Source organism: Rhopalosiphum maidis, chromosome 3 (assembly GCF_003676215.2).
Source record: "Rhopalosiphum maidis isolate BTI-1 chromosome 3, ASM367621v3, whole genome shotgun sequence".
NCBI classification, from domain to species: Eukaryota; Metazoa; Arthropoda; class Insecta; order Hemiptera; family Aphididae; genus Rhopalosiphum; species Rhopalosiphum maidis.
Genome location: NC_040879.1, coordinates 37,426,307 through 37,439,932, shown reverse-complemented (window position 1 = coordinate 37,439,932; position 13,626 = coordinate 37,426,307). Strand labels below are relative to the sequence as shown.

General features: G+C 26.3%; 1 protein-coding gene across 2 annotated transcripts; it reads left to right on the top strand.

The window, feature by feature from the left end:
- Nucleotides 1-7,565: 7,565 nt before the first annotated feature.
- On the top strand, nt 7,566-12,877 carry LOC113557264 (ropporin-1-like). 2 transcript variants are annotated; one of them, XM_026962685.1, is made up of 5 exons: nt 7,566-7,672; nt 7,790-8,017; nt 8,114-8,275; nt 9,545-9,692; nt 10,597-12,877. In XM_026962685.1, exons 2-5 carry the CDS (start codon nt 7,808-7,810, stop codon nt 10,920-10,922), a joined length of 846 nt encoding a protein of 281 aa, XP_026818486.1. In that variant the 5' UTR covers nt 7,566-7,672; nt 7,790-7,807; the 3' UTR covers nt 10,923-12,877. The 2 variants fall into 2 exon arrangements, with proteins under 2 accessions (XP_026818486.1, XP_026818487.1); XM_026962686.1 differs by having other exon boundaries at nt 7,620-8,017.
- Nucleotides 12,878-13,626: the final 749 nt, after the last annotated feature.

Sequence of the window (13,626 nt, the reverse complement as noted above, 5' to 3'; positions counted from 1 at the left end):
TCAATCTCCGCGACAGATGCTATATATATATATATATATATATACTATAGGTATACTATTTACACCCCAAGACTCAAAATTATACATTACACAAAATGTTATTAATTTAAGTGTTCAGTTAAATACAGTTGTATACTGCAATCTATATATAATATTAAATATTAACTATAGATACAGTCTAATATTTTTCAATTTATCGAAAAAACTACATAGTGTAATTAATTTACTGTGAACCTGCATATTACATTATAATATTGATCAGCAAATTAAACCAAAAATAATCGATCAATATTAACAATATTCAAATGATACGCTATACACTCATTTATGATAAATGGCTATATAGGTACCTACTACAGCAATAATATTGCAACAATAACTAGCCGTGGTATATGGCCAAAACCTACGCGCGCACACAAGGCCATAACCGTAGTTTATAAGCAACGTAGTATAGGTATTATAAATTATAATATATTATATTATTTTGTTCGAAGTACGTCACACTCAGAGCTCTCCAATATTGTATTTTTTTTTTACTTTCGCGACGTTGTATAAATACTTCGTGGCCGTGTAATGAGTACAAAATATAAGAACCACGTATGACACGAACCGAGTAAACAGAACAATAATAACATCATGAACGATCAACAAAGCTGAGATAGGAGATGATAAAATTAAAGACCGTCTTGTAAACAGTGTAATATTACGAGTGGCGTGTTTACGTGACTTATTTATTATTAAATACAGACCTAAAATAATTTACTGATTGAGTCGAATAACATCACATTATGTATAACATATTTTGAAAACAATACATTGGATAATATGAATACATCTCAATTATTCGATACGTTTAAATAACGTCAATATAATATTATTTTAATTACTATTAGTTATTGTATTGACCTGGTTTATAATTTAATATTTATGATTTATTATTATTTTACGTTTACCGGAATGCATTAGTAATTATGAAATATAATTGGTAATACATTTTGAAATGTCGCTTCTAGCTCAATTTAGTTGAAAACTTGGCAATGCAAAATGCATCCGCAATTGTATCACTTTTTTGGTAAATGAATAAATCTTTTGCTAGAGATGTATTGTAATCGTTAGTAATGAATTACGAAAAAGTTGAGGCTTCCGCAATTATTATGTTTTATTTTAAACAATTAATTGTATAACACATACAGAATGAGAAATAATATTTGACAACGTTGCCTTTTTTTATCTTCAGTATACTTATAGTATTATGAAAAATTTATTTATAATCATATTTTAAGGTATCTATTATAACTATATTTATTGAACAAAAATTTAAATTCTGTAAATATTTTTAAATTTAACATTCATATTTTTTTTTTTCATACTGTTTAACATTTATTCTAAAAATTTTAATTTATTTTAATTATTACATATGTACATTTATCATTGTATATGTTAAACGCGAAAAACAAGGATAAAAGCAACTTTATACTTACATCATCTACAATAGTCGCCAATTGTTCTATAGGCTTGCTTGCCATATCACCAATTATAAGAACTGAACTTGGATTGTCCTTAGGTACAACAACCTTGGCAATTTTTACAAAATAAATTGCTTTAGTTTTTAATGGAACGGGAAAACTGTCCATTGCAAATAATTGTGCTGCCATATTCTAAAAATATTTATTTCGTTTTAATATGATAACTATTAAATAGTAAGCACAATATAACATTTAAAAAATTACATTTAAATTATTAAAAGGCACATATTTTCTTACAAAATAGTAATTTATTCACAATACTAATTTATTCATTATGGATCTATTTATTTATATTTTATATTCAATACTCTATAGATAATCATGGAAGTAAAACATTTTAGCAATTATTTAATTAAATATTTTGTAGAAAAGATGTTACCACGATTATTAAAAAATGTAGACTTTTTTGAATAATGAACCAAATAAAAAAATGTATAGTTTTCACATAACAATTTGTAGTTTAAAATTAGAAAATTTGCATATTAATACAAGGTAAACCATCATTTGCAGTTTTTAAAATGTTTCGAAAATTATTATTCAATATTTTTATATTTGCATTCGATGTTTGAACTTTTAAGTATCAAAATACAGAATATTTATTCTAAATCGTATAATTTGAATGAACTAAACTACTAAACAATATGTCTATTATTGTTTTCATAACTATGTGTATTTTTTTCCGGTTCATTTTAACTATACACTGTCTTAATACAACATAAGATTAAATTTTAATAAAACTATAAATTAATTAATACAAATAAATTGTGGATACACTTTTTTACGTAGATTATGATTACCTAAACAAAATGTTGTTGCTAAATGGTATTTTATAATATTTGTGTTTTTTTTTTATCCGTTATTATTATTTTATAATAGATAAGACGTTCCAGTTTTAATTAATTCTTTTATCATATATTGAGAATTAGGTTTTCGAGTTAGCACCCAATAGATATAATTTGTTCTAATATGTTATAACTAACTGAATAACCCGGCTTCGTTCTTATGTTAAATAATCGATTTGTATATTGTATATAAATTGATTTTTTTATTAAAATTAAACTATTTAAGCCTAAATTAGTCACCAAATTGGAAAATAAAAAAGGCTTGTTCTTCTTTTATATAGAAGGTGTAACAGATAGACTTGATAAAAAAATATATATATATGCTACTTAAACGTATGACAAAAATTGTTAATATTATATGATGAGTAAATAATTTAAGAAATATGCTCATGTCAGCAAATTCTCAAAAATCATATTTTAAAAAGAATTATTACGTTCCAATCTAATTTAATTAAAAAATATTAAAATTTAAAATTTAAAAAAATTTAAAAAAAATAAACTACTTAACTTATAAATCTTTTTACCATCAAAATTGTTCTTATAATCAGATTCACAAATTGGCTATTTTAAATTTATCCAAAAAAATTTAAATCAAATTTAAATTTTTTTATTTTCAGTACTAAAAAATAAACATAAAAAAAATTAAATTATACATGTAGCGTTATATAGGGTCTCTAAATGATAAAAAAAAAATGAAAATATTAATTAGAACAAAAGTTATTTCAAAAGTCAGTTCTATCTGTTATACCTTGTAGGTATATAAGGATATAATATGACCTATTTAAAATTTCACTATTGTTTTGCTATTATTTTATATTATAGCTATTACTTATTTAGCGTAAAGAAAATTACCATAAATTATCGGAACAATAATGAAATCTTTTGTTTATATGTATTAAAAGATTAAAATTAAATTAATTTATACGTTATACGTTTTCACCAGTTATTCATTTAAGTACTTTTAAGACGTGAAAATATTTTCAAACAAATTTAAAATGTTTACTTTCGAGTATATAGGTATATATAATATTTAACACTTGTTACTTTTTCATCATTTTTATCACGTGGTTTATATACAAATGTAAAATAGCCCCATGTACCATACCATAAAGTTTAATCTATAAGTACTCATTATTAGTCTATAGATTAGATAGATTATTAATCTATTAGTACCCGCTATTATAATACCAAGGTTTAAACGTTTGAACTATCTTTGTCCGATTAAATTTATCATAATTCATAATTTTAAGTACACCGCCGACTATAATAACAACGTAAACGAAATATAATATGCCTTTTATATCTGATAGCTGTATTCTGTTCAGATTTTTAAATTTCATATGATAAAATTCTTATTTAAATTTTTTAAATTTCAACATAAATACAATATTTTATTTTAAAATTTCAACTAAAAAATAATAATAGTCTTGAATAATATTTTTTTGGCTATTTAAAATTGAAAACATCTCAAACTTAAACTCTAGTTAAGTCTCACAATACTTATAAAAAAAAATAATAATAATAAATAATATTTACCTATATACAAGTATGTTTTCAATGTGAAAATGTATTATCTAGAATAATTATTATATAACTAAAAACTAGGTCTTTTATTTAAATTCAAACAGTACTTGTACGTGATGAAAAATTTAATTTATCAATATATGATTTAATTACAGTACCTGAAATATAATCAAAACAATACAATCTGGATTATCCAAGAAGTTGTAGACCTTTGAACCTTGTTCTTCTGTCACCATTAATCTGAACCATTTTTCAGACTTAACTTTCAGAGCTTTTATTATATAATTTCCAAAAAACTCGGGTCGTGGATCTTGTGGATTGTCATTTCCTTCAGACATTTTGTCTAAAATTAATTTTCAACGTTTATTGACAAAATCTTCTTTAATAATGTTATAAAAATTATATTATTTTGGGTTACTTTAAAATTTGATTTTAGATTGCAATATTTTACTATGATTGGATAAATATATTATTTGATACAAAAAAATATATTAAATCTCAACCATTCTAACATGATGTACCTCGATAATATTTATTAGATAAAACTCAATAATAACAGATATATAGCATCGATATTTACTACCTTAAATAATATTATAATTACCTGATTGTGAGTGGACTATCTGATAATAATATTATATTAATGCGATGTATGTGCGTACATAATATTTAATGATGCATAGAAACGAAAAGACTTGCTTATTATCGTACATAGTAGCTAGTGAACCGTTTTGGTGGATGAACAAAATGTCACAGTAAACCTAAGCACGAGACATTATATGCAGTAATTTATTGGAGTATCGTGTCTTAAATGTCGTATGCGTGACAAATGTTTCCCAACATTTTCTTTAAGTTCAAATCACGAATATCTAAGTTTAAATGTATTGGTTAAGTAAAATGCTGTTTATCTATAATATATATATAACAAATAATAATATAAGTACTATTTTTATAAAGAAATTATATTATTTTTAAAGTTGATGTTAATCTTCTATTAGAATTAAAATGTAAAGTATCATCTTTGAAAAAATAATTTTTGTTTTATTAATTTACAAGCAACGATATTTTAATTTTTTAAGTATGGTTCTTATAATTCTGTATGATAAATCTCTAGATATCATATAGGTAGTAACAAAATGAAAACCAATTGGTTCTGAAAAAAATTGTAAACCCCTGATTTGTATAAATGAATCTGGAAAAAAACATGACTGGTTTAGTCACGCGATTGTAATATAATTCCTTGCTATTAAAGTTTTTTACGTTCAAAAAAATATATAATATGAAAAATATAAAATAAACGGATTGTTTATTTTATTGTCATAGTAAACTCGTTACAAATAATGTACTTTACTCTACCCATCTACTGTGAAACATTTTAAACATGCTATAGGCTATAGCCTACTTTTTTACCATTTAAATTTACTTACCAACATTTCTAATATTTTTATATTAGTCCAAGCGTTTTTTTTTTTTTTTTTTTGAATTTCATTGCAGTTGAAATGGTATTATAAAATATACAGGTACATACTTGAAATGCATAATTAATTAAAAATTAATGATATCACGAATTCCATAGTTTCAAGTGTAAAGTTTTTAAATTTGCTTTTGGATTATTTATAGCTTTTACATCAAAGAACGAAGATATTTGCTCTCAATTTGAACTTATTCAATTGTGTACGTTTATATGCTGCAATGTCTAGATATCAATACCGTAACCATATAAAGTAATAAAAAATATTATTTTTCAATAAAAATTTATATTATTTCTATGTAAACGGGATAAATCCCAGATCGTGTCTATCTTTTTTAGTTGTAGGTGAATTTTATGTAATATGTACCTACAACCTACTTATGTAAGGACGTCTAATAAAAAGTTTTTAAAATTATAATGATGGTTATAGTAATTATTTGTATTTTATATTCATACAGTCATTATTTAAATCATAGTGGACTGTTTCAAGTTTCTACAATTGAAGTGAATACAAATAAAATTATAACAAATTAACTAAATTTGTTTTAAAGAAATCGTAATTTTACGTTTGAAATTTGAATATCTAATGTAATCATAATTTTAACTTCAATCGCTTATTAAATTTAATGTGGTTTTATTTTTAATGAAAAACTTAGATGGATGTCATATTTAATTTTCAAGACTTAATGATAATTCAGATAAGTTTATAATAATAGTGTAATTTAAAGTTAGATAATTAAATATATACAATTTACTTCTGTGTAGTACAAAACAGCGGGTTCCATTCCAGTTCACTCATCTAAACTTTAAATAGATATTTATAATATATAAAAGTTATACTAATAACTACTTAAACAAAATTTTATTTTATAATTTATTAAAATGTTTAGAAAAATATTTTGCTTTGGGAGCTTAAAAATATAAGATGCCTCAAAATATTACAACAACAAGAATAAATTAATTTTTTTCTTCGAAAATATTATTTTGTACTCAACTAATTTTGTATAGAAAACTATTTGTTGAAACTATTATAATATTTTATGGGTTTTAAACGTGTAATTTCTTAAAGTCGAATATAAATTATTTTTGCTGGCTGGTTAATAAGAATTATATTATTAAAAATGGTTTACATTTTCTAAAAAATATAAAGATAGACAACTGGTTTCCAAAGCGGTAACATAATATAGGTAATTAAGATAGTACCTATACAGGCTATACCTAGTATCCTCACCACTGTCTACTAATAAAATACAAAATATAACAATAGTTATTACAGTAATAATAAAAAAAAGAAATAGTATTAGATAATTAAATTCAAATTTTATTACACATACCGTCAATAAAAAATGATTCAGAGTGCAAAACATTTGTCAGTCTATATATGTATAAAATAATTCATGATTTGACAACAAAATTTAATTTAAGTGCCTATAAAAAAAAAATTGTGACTATATATTTTCGATAACTGTTAATTTTTATTAGAAATGTATTAAATAAAAACTAAAAAAATTTGAAAATATCAGTTGAAAAATAACAATAAACAAAATGCTGTTAAAAACTAAACTTTGACCAAACATTTTCTCGTTTATCTTTATTTTTTTCTGATTATTTTAAACAGCAATGAATAATTTATTCGTTTGACACCACAAAGTAAAACATAGGTAAGAACCTACAATTTTTTACCAAAAACTTCATCAAAGTTAAAAACTGGAGCATTTTTTCTGTTATTTAAATTTTCATTAACACAAAAATCCAGTAAAATAAGTACCTAACGAATAACTTACTACTATACAGTTGTGTCAAATGTACCAACCTCCAATAGGTATGCGCAAGATTTTGCGTTAGGTGCCGCATACATTTTTTAATGTTTAACCGGCCTTATATAACCAATAAGTAGCCAACTTATTTCCCTTATATAGGAAATATACAGTAAGTAAAAAATAATAATATAATGTATTATAATAATAATTAAAATTTAATTTGTAATATTGTGATTTTTTTCTGTAGTGTAACCGTGTACATGTACGCTTGATTTCATCGTAAATAATTAAACGCATCTATTTTTAAATTTCTCATATTAATATACCATATTATATACGCATATTACAATGTGTTTACTTTTCCAAAGTTTTCGGGTTTTTCTTCCAACAAAATCGATTCTGTCCTAGAACCATAGAAACAAATGTCATAACACGACGATATGGCGTGTGGTCGTGTAGAAAACTATACTAGTGTGTTCAATTTGCATGCATCTCTTCTAGACCAAAACCGTACTTCATTGTTTACGTGATATTCATATTTATATATCTGTGAGTGTTACACGTCGTGTTTGGCATTATACGCTATTCTGAATAAAAAAAAAAATAGTTTAAATTTGTACACTGTACCACAAAATATTAATTGTCAAAATATAATTTCGATTACAGTACAAAATAAAAAAAAAAATGAATTCAATAATCGTACCCGACAGTTTACCGGAGATATTAAAAAAATATGTGAAAGCTGCGATCCGATCTCAGCCTGAAGACATTGTAAGTTGGTCTGCGGAGTATTTCAAAAGCACAGATAATCAATACATTTTATCGGGTACAGAAAATAGTATTAACACTAAACAAAAACAAGATCGAACTCTATTCAGAATATTAGCTTTTCAAGTAAGTAATAAGTATCTGACAATATTAATTGTATGCCTTAAATTAAATACTTACACTATCATTAATGTAATTATTTGTTCATAATAATTCTTTCAGTTAGGTACCACTATAGGCACTAAAGAAAGAATAGAAGAAGTTTGGTCGGACTTATCGCTCGATTTCAATCTATTAGAACAAATTTATACAATTGGGAATTTTCGTGCTGAACATGTGGACATGGTAGAATTTTTGGGTATAACTTTTGGACATTGGACAAAAGTAAGATGAATTGATATTTTAAATAATTTGTATAAGGTACATTTATTACATGGATAATAAATAATTATTAGGACCAAATCTCAACAAAATGTATAGATAGACATATTTTTTGTTTTTAATAACTTCAATATATATTGACATCATTATTCATCAATAAATTGTTTTATAGACTTTTAATATCATTTTAGTGTAATATATACACAATCTTGAATATTCATCAAAATCATCGCAAGTTAGGTACCAAACAAGTATAGAAATAATATGAATATTATAATAATTAATATTTTTATGAAAATACAACCTACTAATGCAAATTACGAATATCGATATAATAGTTGTTATTAAACATCAATTGAGTCATAGTAAATAATAATAATAATTAATTAATGCTCATATCCGTGCAAATACAATAAGTAAATACTCGATAAATATCTAGTATGAGACATTAAAAATATTGTAACCTATGTGACTATGTCCGATAATTATAAATAAAACAGATAACCATAATAATTATTAACTCAAGCAATTGTATGTATTAAAGTAATATTCATTAAAAGAATATTATGTTATTATTTAGAGCTGTATTATTCATTGTTTATAAATAATATACGGTATCTTTATTATAATTATTAGTGTTATTACGTTATTATTTATTATCTATGTAGATATATTTTATCTGAATGTTTTAAATGTTTACCAGTTCACCATCTGTAATAAATTACGATAATATTAAAAATGTATGTATTCAATATTCATATATATTTATAACGACATAACAATTGCTGTATATAGTAGTGTATAACAGTATAACACTATAACGTCTATAACTATAAAATATAAATTAAGCTATCAAAATGTTGATATTTATTGGGAGCAAAAAAAATGTGCCTCTTATCTCTTATACTTATTTATACTTTATACATAAAGAATATAACTCAATTTTCATAAACTATTAAAAAACTTTTATTTTATAATTATGAAATTGGTTTCTTAGCTTATAATAATACTTTTTTAAATTTTTAAATTTTTGTTTTATACAATTTACAGTACATATATAATGATATTAGGTATTCCTAATAGCTTTTAAAATATAGTATATGGTGCAAAACGCTATACCAATTAATTAAAATATATTAATCGAAAAAAATATGGATGACAAACAAATTTAACCATAATAATATAACTACATAAATTGTAGATACGGCAAACAAATTATGACGTGTCATCCATCAATTTTATTAAATTTATTTATTTATTTCACTATTTCAGTCACTAAAAGAAACCATGTTGTTGTGTTGCGAAGCGTTCTGCAAGTGTTTAGCCGCTGACGGTTATTTCATGCACGTGGACGTCGCTTGCAAGCTCTATGGGTACCTCGCGAAATTGGATTGTTCACTTCCTGGTGACGATTTCACAGGTCGGTCGTATACTGCTACGTGGTAATTCCTGCTGGTACTCTTTCTATTTTATATTTACGTGCCCACTACACATTTTAATCAACGATAACACATCTTATGATTTACCTAGGAAAAACTGTTATTTCTTAACTACAAAATAATACTAACTAAACCAAACGTAAGGCAATAATTATGGTATCATATTATATAATATGCGCCTTCTACCAAATCCCGAAACTAATTGTCCCATAGGAATAATTCAAATTTATTAGTTATACATATTTTGTTGAACGTGATAATATGATTCTCCACTGGGTAGGAAAAACGGGGGGAGCTAATTAGTAATTTGAATATTCTGCCAATATTCGTTGTACAGAAGACACTACGATTAAAACGCACTAAAAATAAATACTATTTTTTTCTCAATAATATCTAGTACAATTATATGTAATAGATACAATATTCGTCCAATTTCCATGCCAAATAACGTACACAATTTTTACTAACAAATAAACATCGACTATTGACCTAAAATACAATAGGATTTGATCTTACGTATTTACTAATATTTACTAATGTACTTACTAAAGAACGCAAATAAATAAATGTATATACTTACGTATGTCATCAGAGAAGGTACCTTAATACATATATTTTTTTAATAAAGCACTGCAATACTTTCTTTTCGAGTATCATAAAAAGACCAACAGAGTTTTATGAATTTAGTATAAACAAAAGCATTCAAATAAGCCTTGATTGTATTGGACGAATTTTAAACCTTCGGAAAAACGTGAAATACAACTAAAAAAAAGTCCTGTAGAGTTGATATCTTAAGAATGCATAATTTCTATTTTCAGGGATACTTATAATGTAACCGTGTCTATAAGTAATATTAATTTTTACACATTTCATTTCACATTCCAGGCGGTGGCAAACCTGCGGTAGTCCAAACCAGCAAGTCTTTGGACGTGTCTCCAGCGCCGCCTACCGAAAGTGACATTTTGAAGCAAAGCGACGTTAGTGTGTCACTCGAATCGATTTTGTCTCGTCGTCTAGCAGCAACAGCCGCTCGCGGTAAACCGAAGACCGGATACCACGTACTGGGTATCGGGCCTACCGCGTCTGACGGTCAGGTGCAAAAGGTGTTCGTATATTTCAGAAAATGCGCTGCTGACAACGGCGGTTACGTGTACGATTTCGACATCGAAAGCGATCGTTGCCCTCAGTTGGACGCTATTAATAATAATTAAACCACGACCCAAGTGTCGTAATTACTGTACATTTAGTAGTTTCGTTCCGTAACGTCATTATACTTAGCGGATAACCCGCTACCCGCGCATGTCATCGACCCTGTAGTGTGGGTTCGGATTCAAATATAATCGCGACCGTCGCGCGGGTGCGCATCTATTTAGCACTTACGCCGCCGTAGCAATACTATGCCAATACTACGCAACACGCATTGTGTTAGGTATATAAAATAAACAATTGCCTAAATAGTAAATTGTATATAAATAAGTCAAATAAGATATAAAAATTTAAACGAACTAAAAATAAACCATAAGGCTTCGAGACTTAAATTACAAAAATGATTAGGTACCTACTCGTTCATAATAGGAATATTAGCTTAAAACGTAGTATGTGAATATTGTAAATTAAATATATCATATTCGTAATAGATAAGATTTTAATTTTGACTTAAGTCGATTAACATTTGATTCATTGAAAATTATGCAATTGTTGATCCAAAATATTTAAACCCTTTTTCACTCCCGCCGCCACGGCACGGCGTCCGTAAAATCGCAGTTAGCCAGTTAACATAAATAATATTACACAATACTTTCAATAGAAATCTCATCGAATAATAAACCAAGTAAATAAATATCTTATGAATACGCTTGCAAAATGTCGAAGACAAAATCTGCAATGCATTTGTTAGATATCTGAAGTTGAACTAAACAGAACAAATAAAAAAGATCAAAAAAGAGCTAAAAGATATTTTTGCACAATAACGGCAGGATGTCCACTAGATAGTATAACGATACAACTTCAAAGTTAACCACCATATGGCCTTGGACACCGAAGTCAAGTACGATCACATGAATACCGACACCAGAAGGCAGTGCATGAGTTCCGGGAATGTCATCAAAGTACATATTTCGGTAGTGGGTTTAAATCGGTTACGGAGCAATTTGGACGTTTATTGAGATGAATTCGTGGGTATACCGTGACAGATATAAATATTATGTTCAAGTCGAAATTAATAGTGCCAGTTGCATGTAAGAAAGAGCGAAAACTGTCAGAGAATAAGTCATGTGTGTTTCGAGACTTGCAGTTAGGATTGAAGACGAAACTGCTAATAATAATTCTCATAGTCACGCGCGCAAACCATCATTCAACTTACACGTCATCTAACGACATGTTTACGTCGGAGTCTCGGAGACTATTTCGATCTGTTTACAGGCAAGACTGATTGGGCACTGAGTCAGACTTGTCTGATTTACATCGCATGGGAAACGAAAGAGAAATATTTAGGTATCACCGACAGCTTGCATACTAAAATCAGCACCACTTCGAGTGCAGATTGCGTCCTACTAACATCTTGTTGATCTGGAAGAACGGCGAGGCCGCGATGGACAACAAAATTGAATCGCTGAAAGTCAACCACCTCTTCCAACACTGACGTCATCGCCGTAAATAACGAGATCAGCGACGACGACTGGCAAGCTCTGTCGATTACATTAAACGGTTCACGGTAGCCGCTGTCTCACCATATTATACTCGTGAGCAGTGGCGTATACTGGGGGTCACACGGGGTCGCACTTGCAACTCCTGAAAATATTAAAGGGTCGCAAGAGTATCCTTTTGCGACCCCAAAAAATCACGATTTCAGTTTTCAAAAAATTGAAATATCAATATAATAATAAATTAACTAATTTATATTTTGAGAACCAATGTTTAACTTTGTTTTGAAGCACTGGAATTATTATTATATTATATCCTTTCCACATTTATTTATAGTTTTGTTATTAATCATTTTCTATTATTATACCAATATGTATATTTATTGCGATCGGTCGACTCGAGTCTCAATGGTAGCTGATAATAATTACAGATTATTTTTAACTCAATTAAGTTAACATCCGTCAATAAGAAAAAGTTAAAAGTTAATAAAATTTTTGGTTAACTCAGTTAAGTATTTTTTTTTTATTCGTTACCGTACTTTATTTCTTGTCAACACACAACTAAATTATAGACTATAATGCTTATATTTCAAACAACATACAGTATTTCTACATAGTATGTGTTTTATTTAACAGTGTTTAATTTTGTCTAACAATAGTCATCTAAATAATAGTTAAGGTGCCTAAAAGCTGAAAATTACATTATTAAATAAAGTCTTTCATACAGATATTATTTGTGTGTTTGTAATAGAATATTAGTGTATTTTTTAATAAAGAATCACAAAATATTTTATTAAATTGATAACAAGATATTTAATACACACATTAAAAACAGTTTAGTTGTTTCTATCATTATATCATTATATAAATTCACAATGAAAATATTTTTTTGACATGAAAACGACTGAAATAGTGAATGTAAAAAAAAAAAATTAACTTATTTCTTAAAATAAAAAATAAATTCGTTAATTAAAAAATAAATTTAGTAAGTTAATAGTTAAGTAATGAAAATCCAAACATAATTAGTTAAGTTAATAAGTTAAAATGAACTTAACTTTTAACTTATTAATTCGTTAATGTCCAGCCTTGTAAAAAACCAACTAATATTTTAAATATATACACATATATATGTTTGTGTGTGTGTGTGTGTGTGTGTGTATGTGTTTTATCATAGTTGAATTGTGTTTCGAGTATAAAATTACTGAAAAATCGATTAATTTTTTATTCGAATGAAATATTATCTAAATAATCGTCTAAATAAAATTGTATTTGA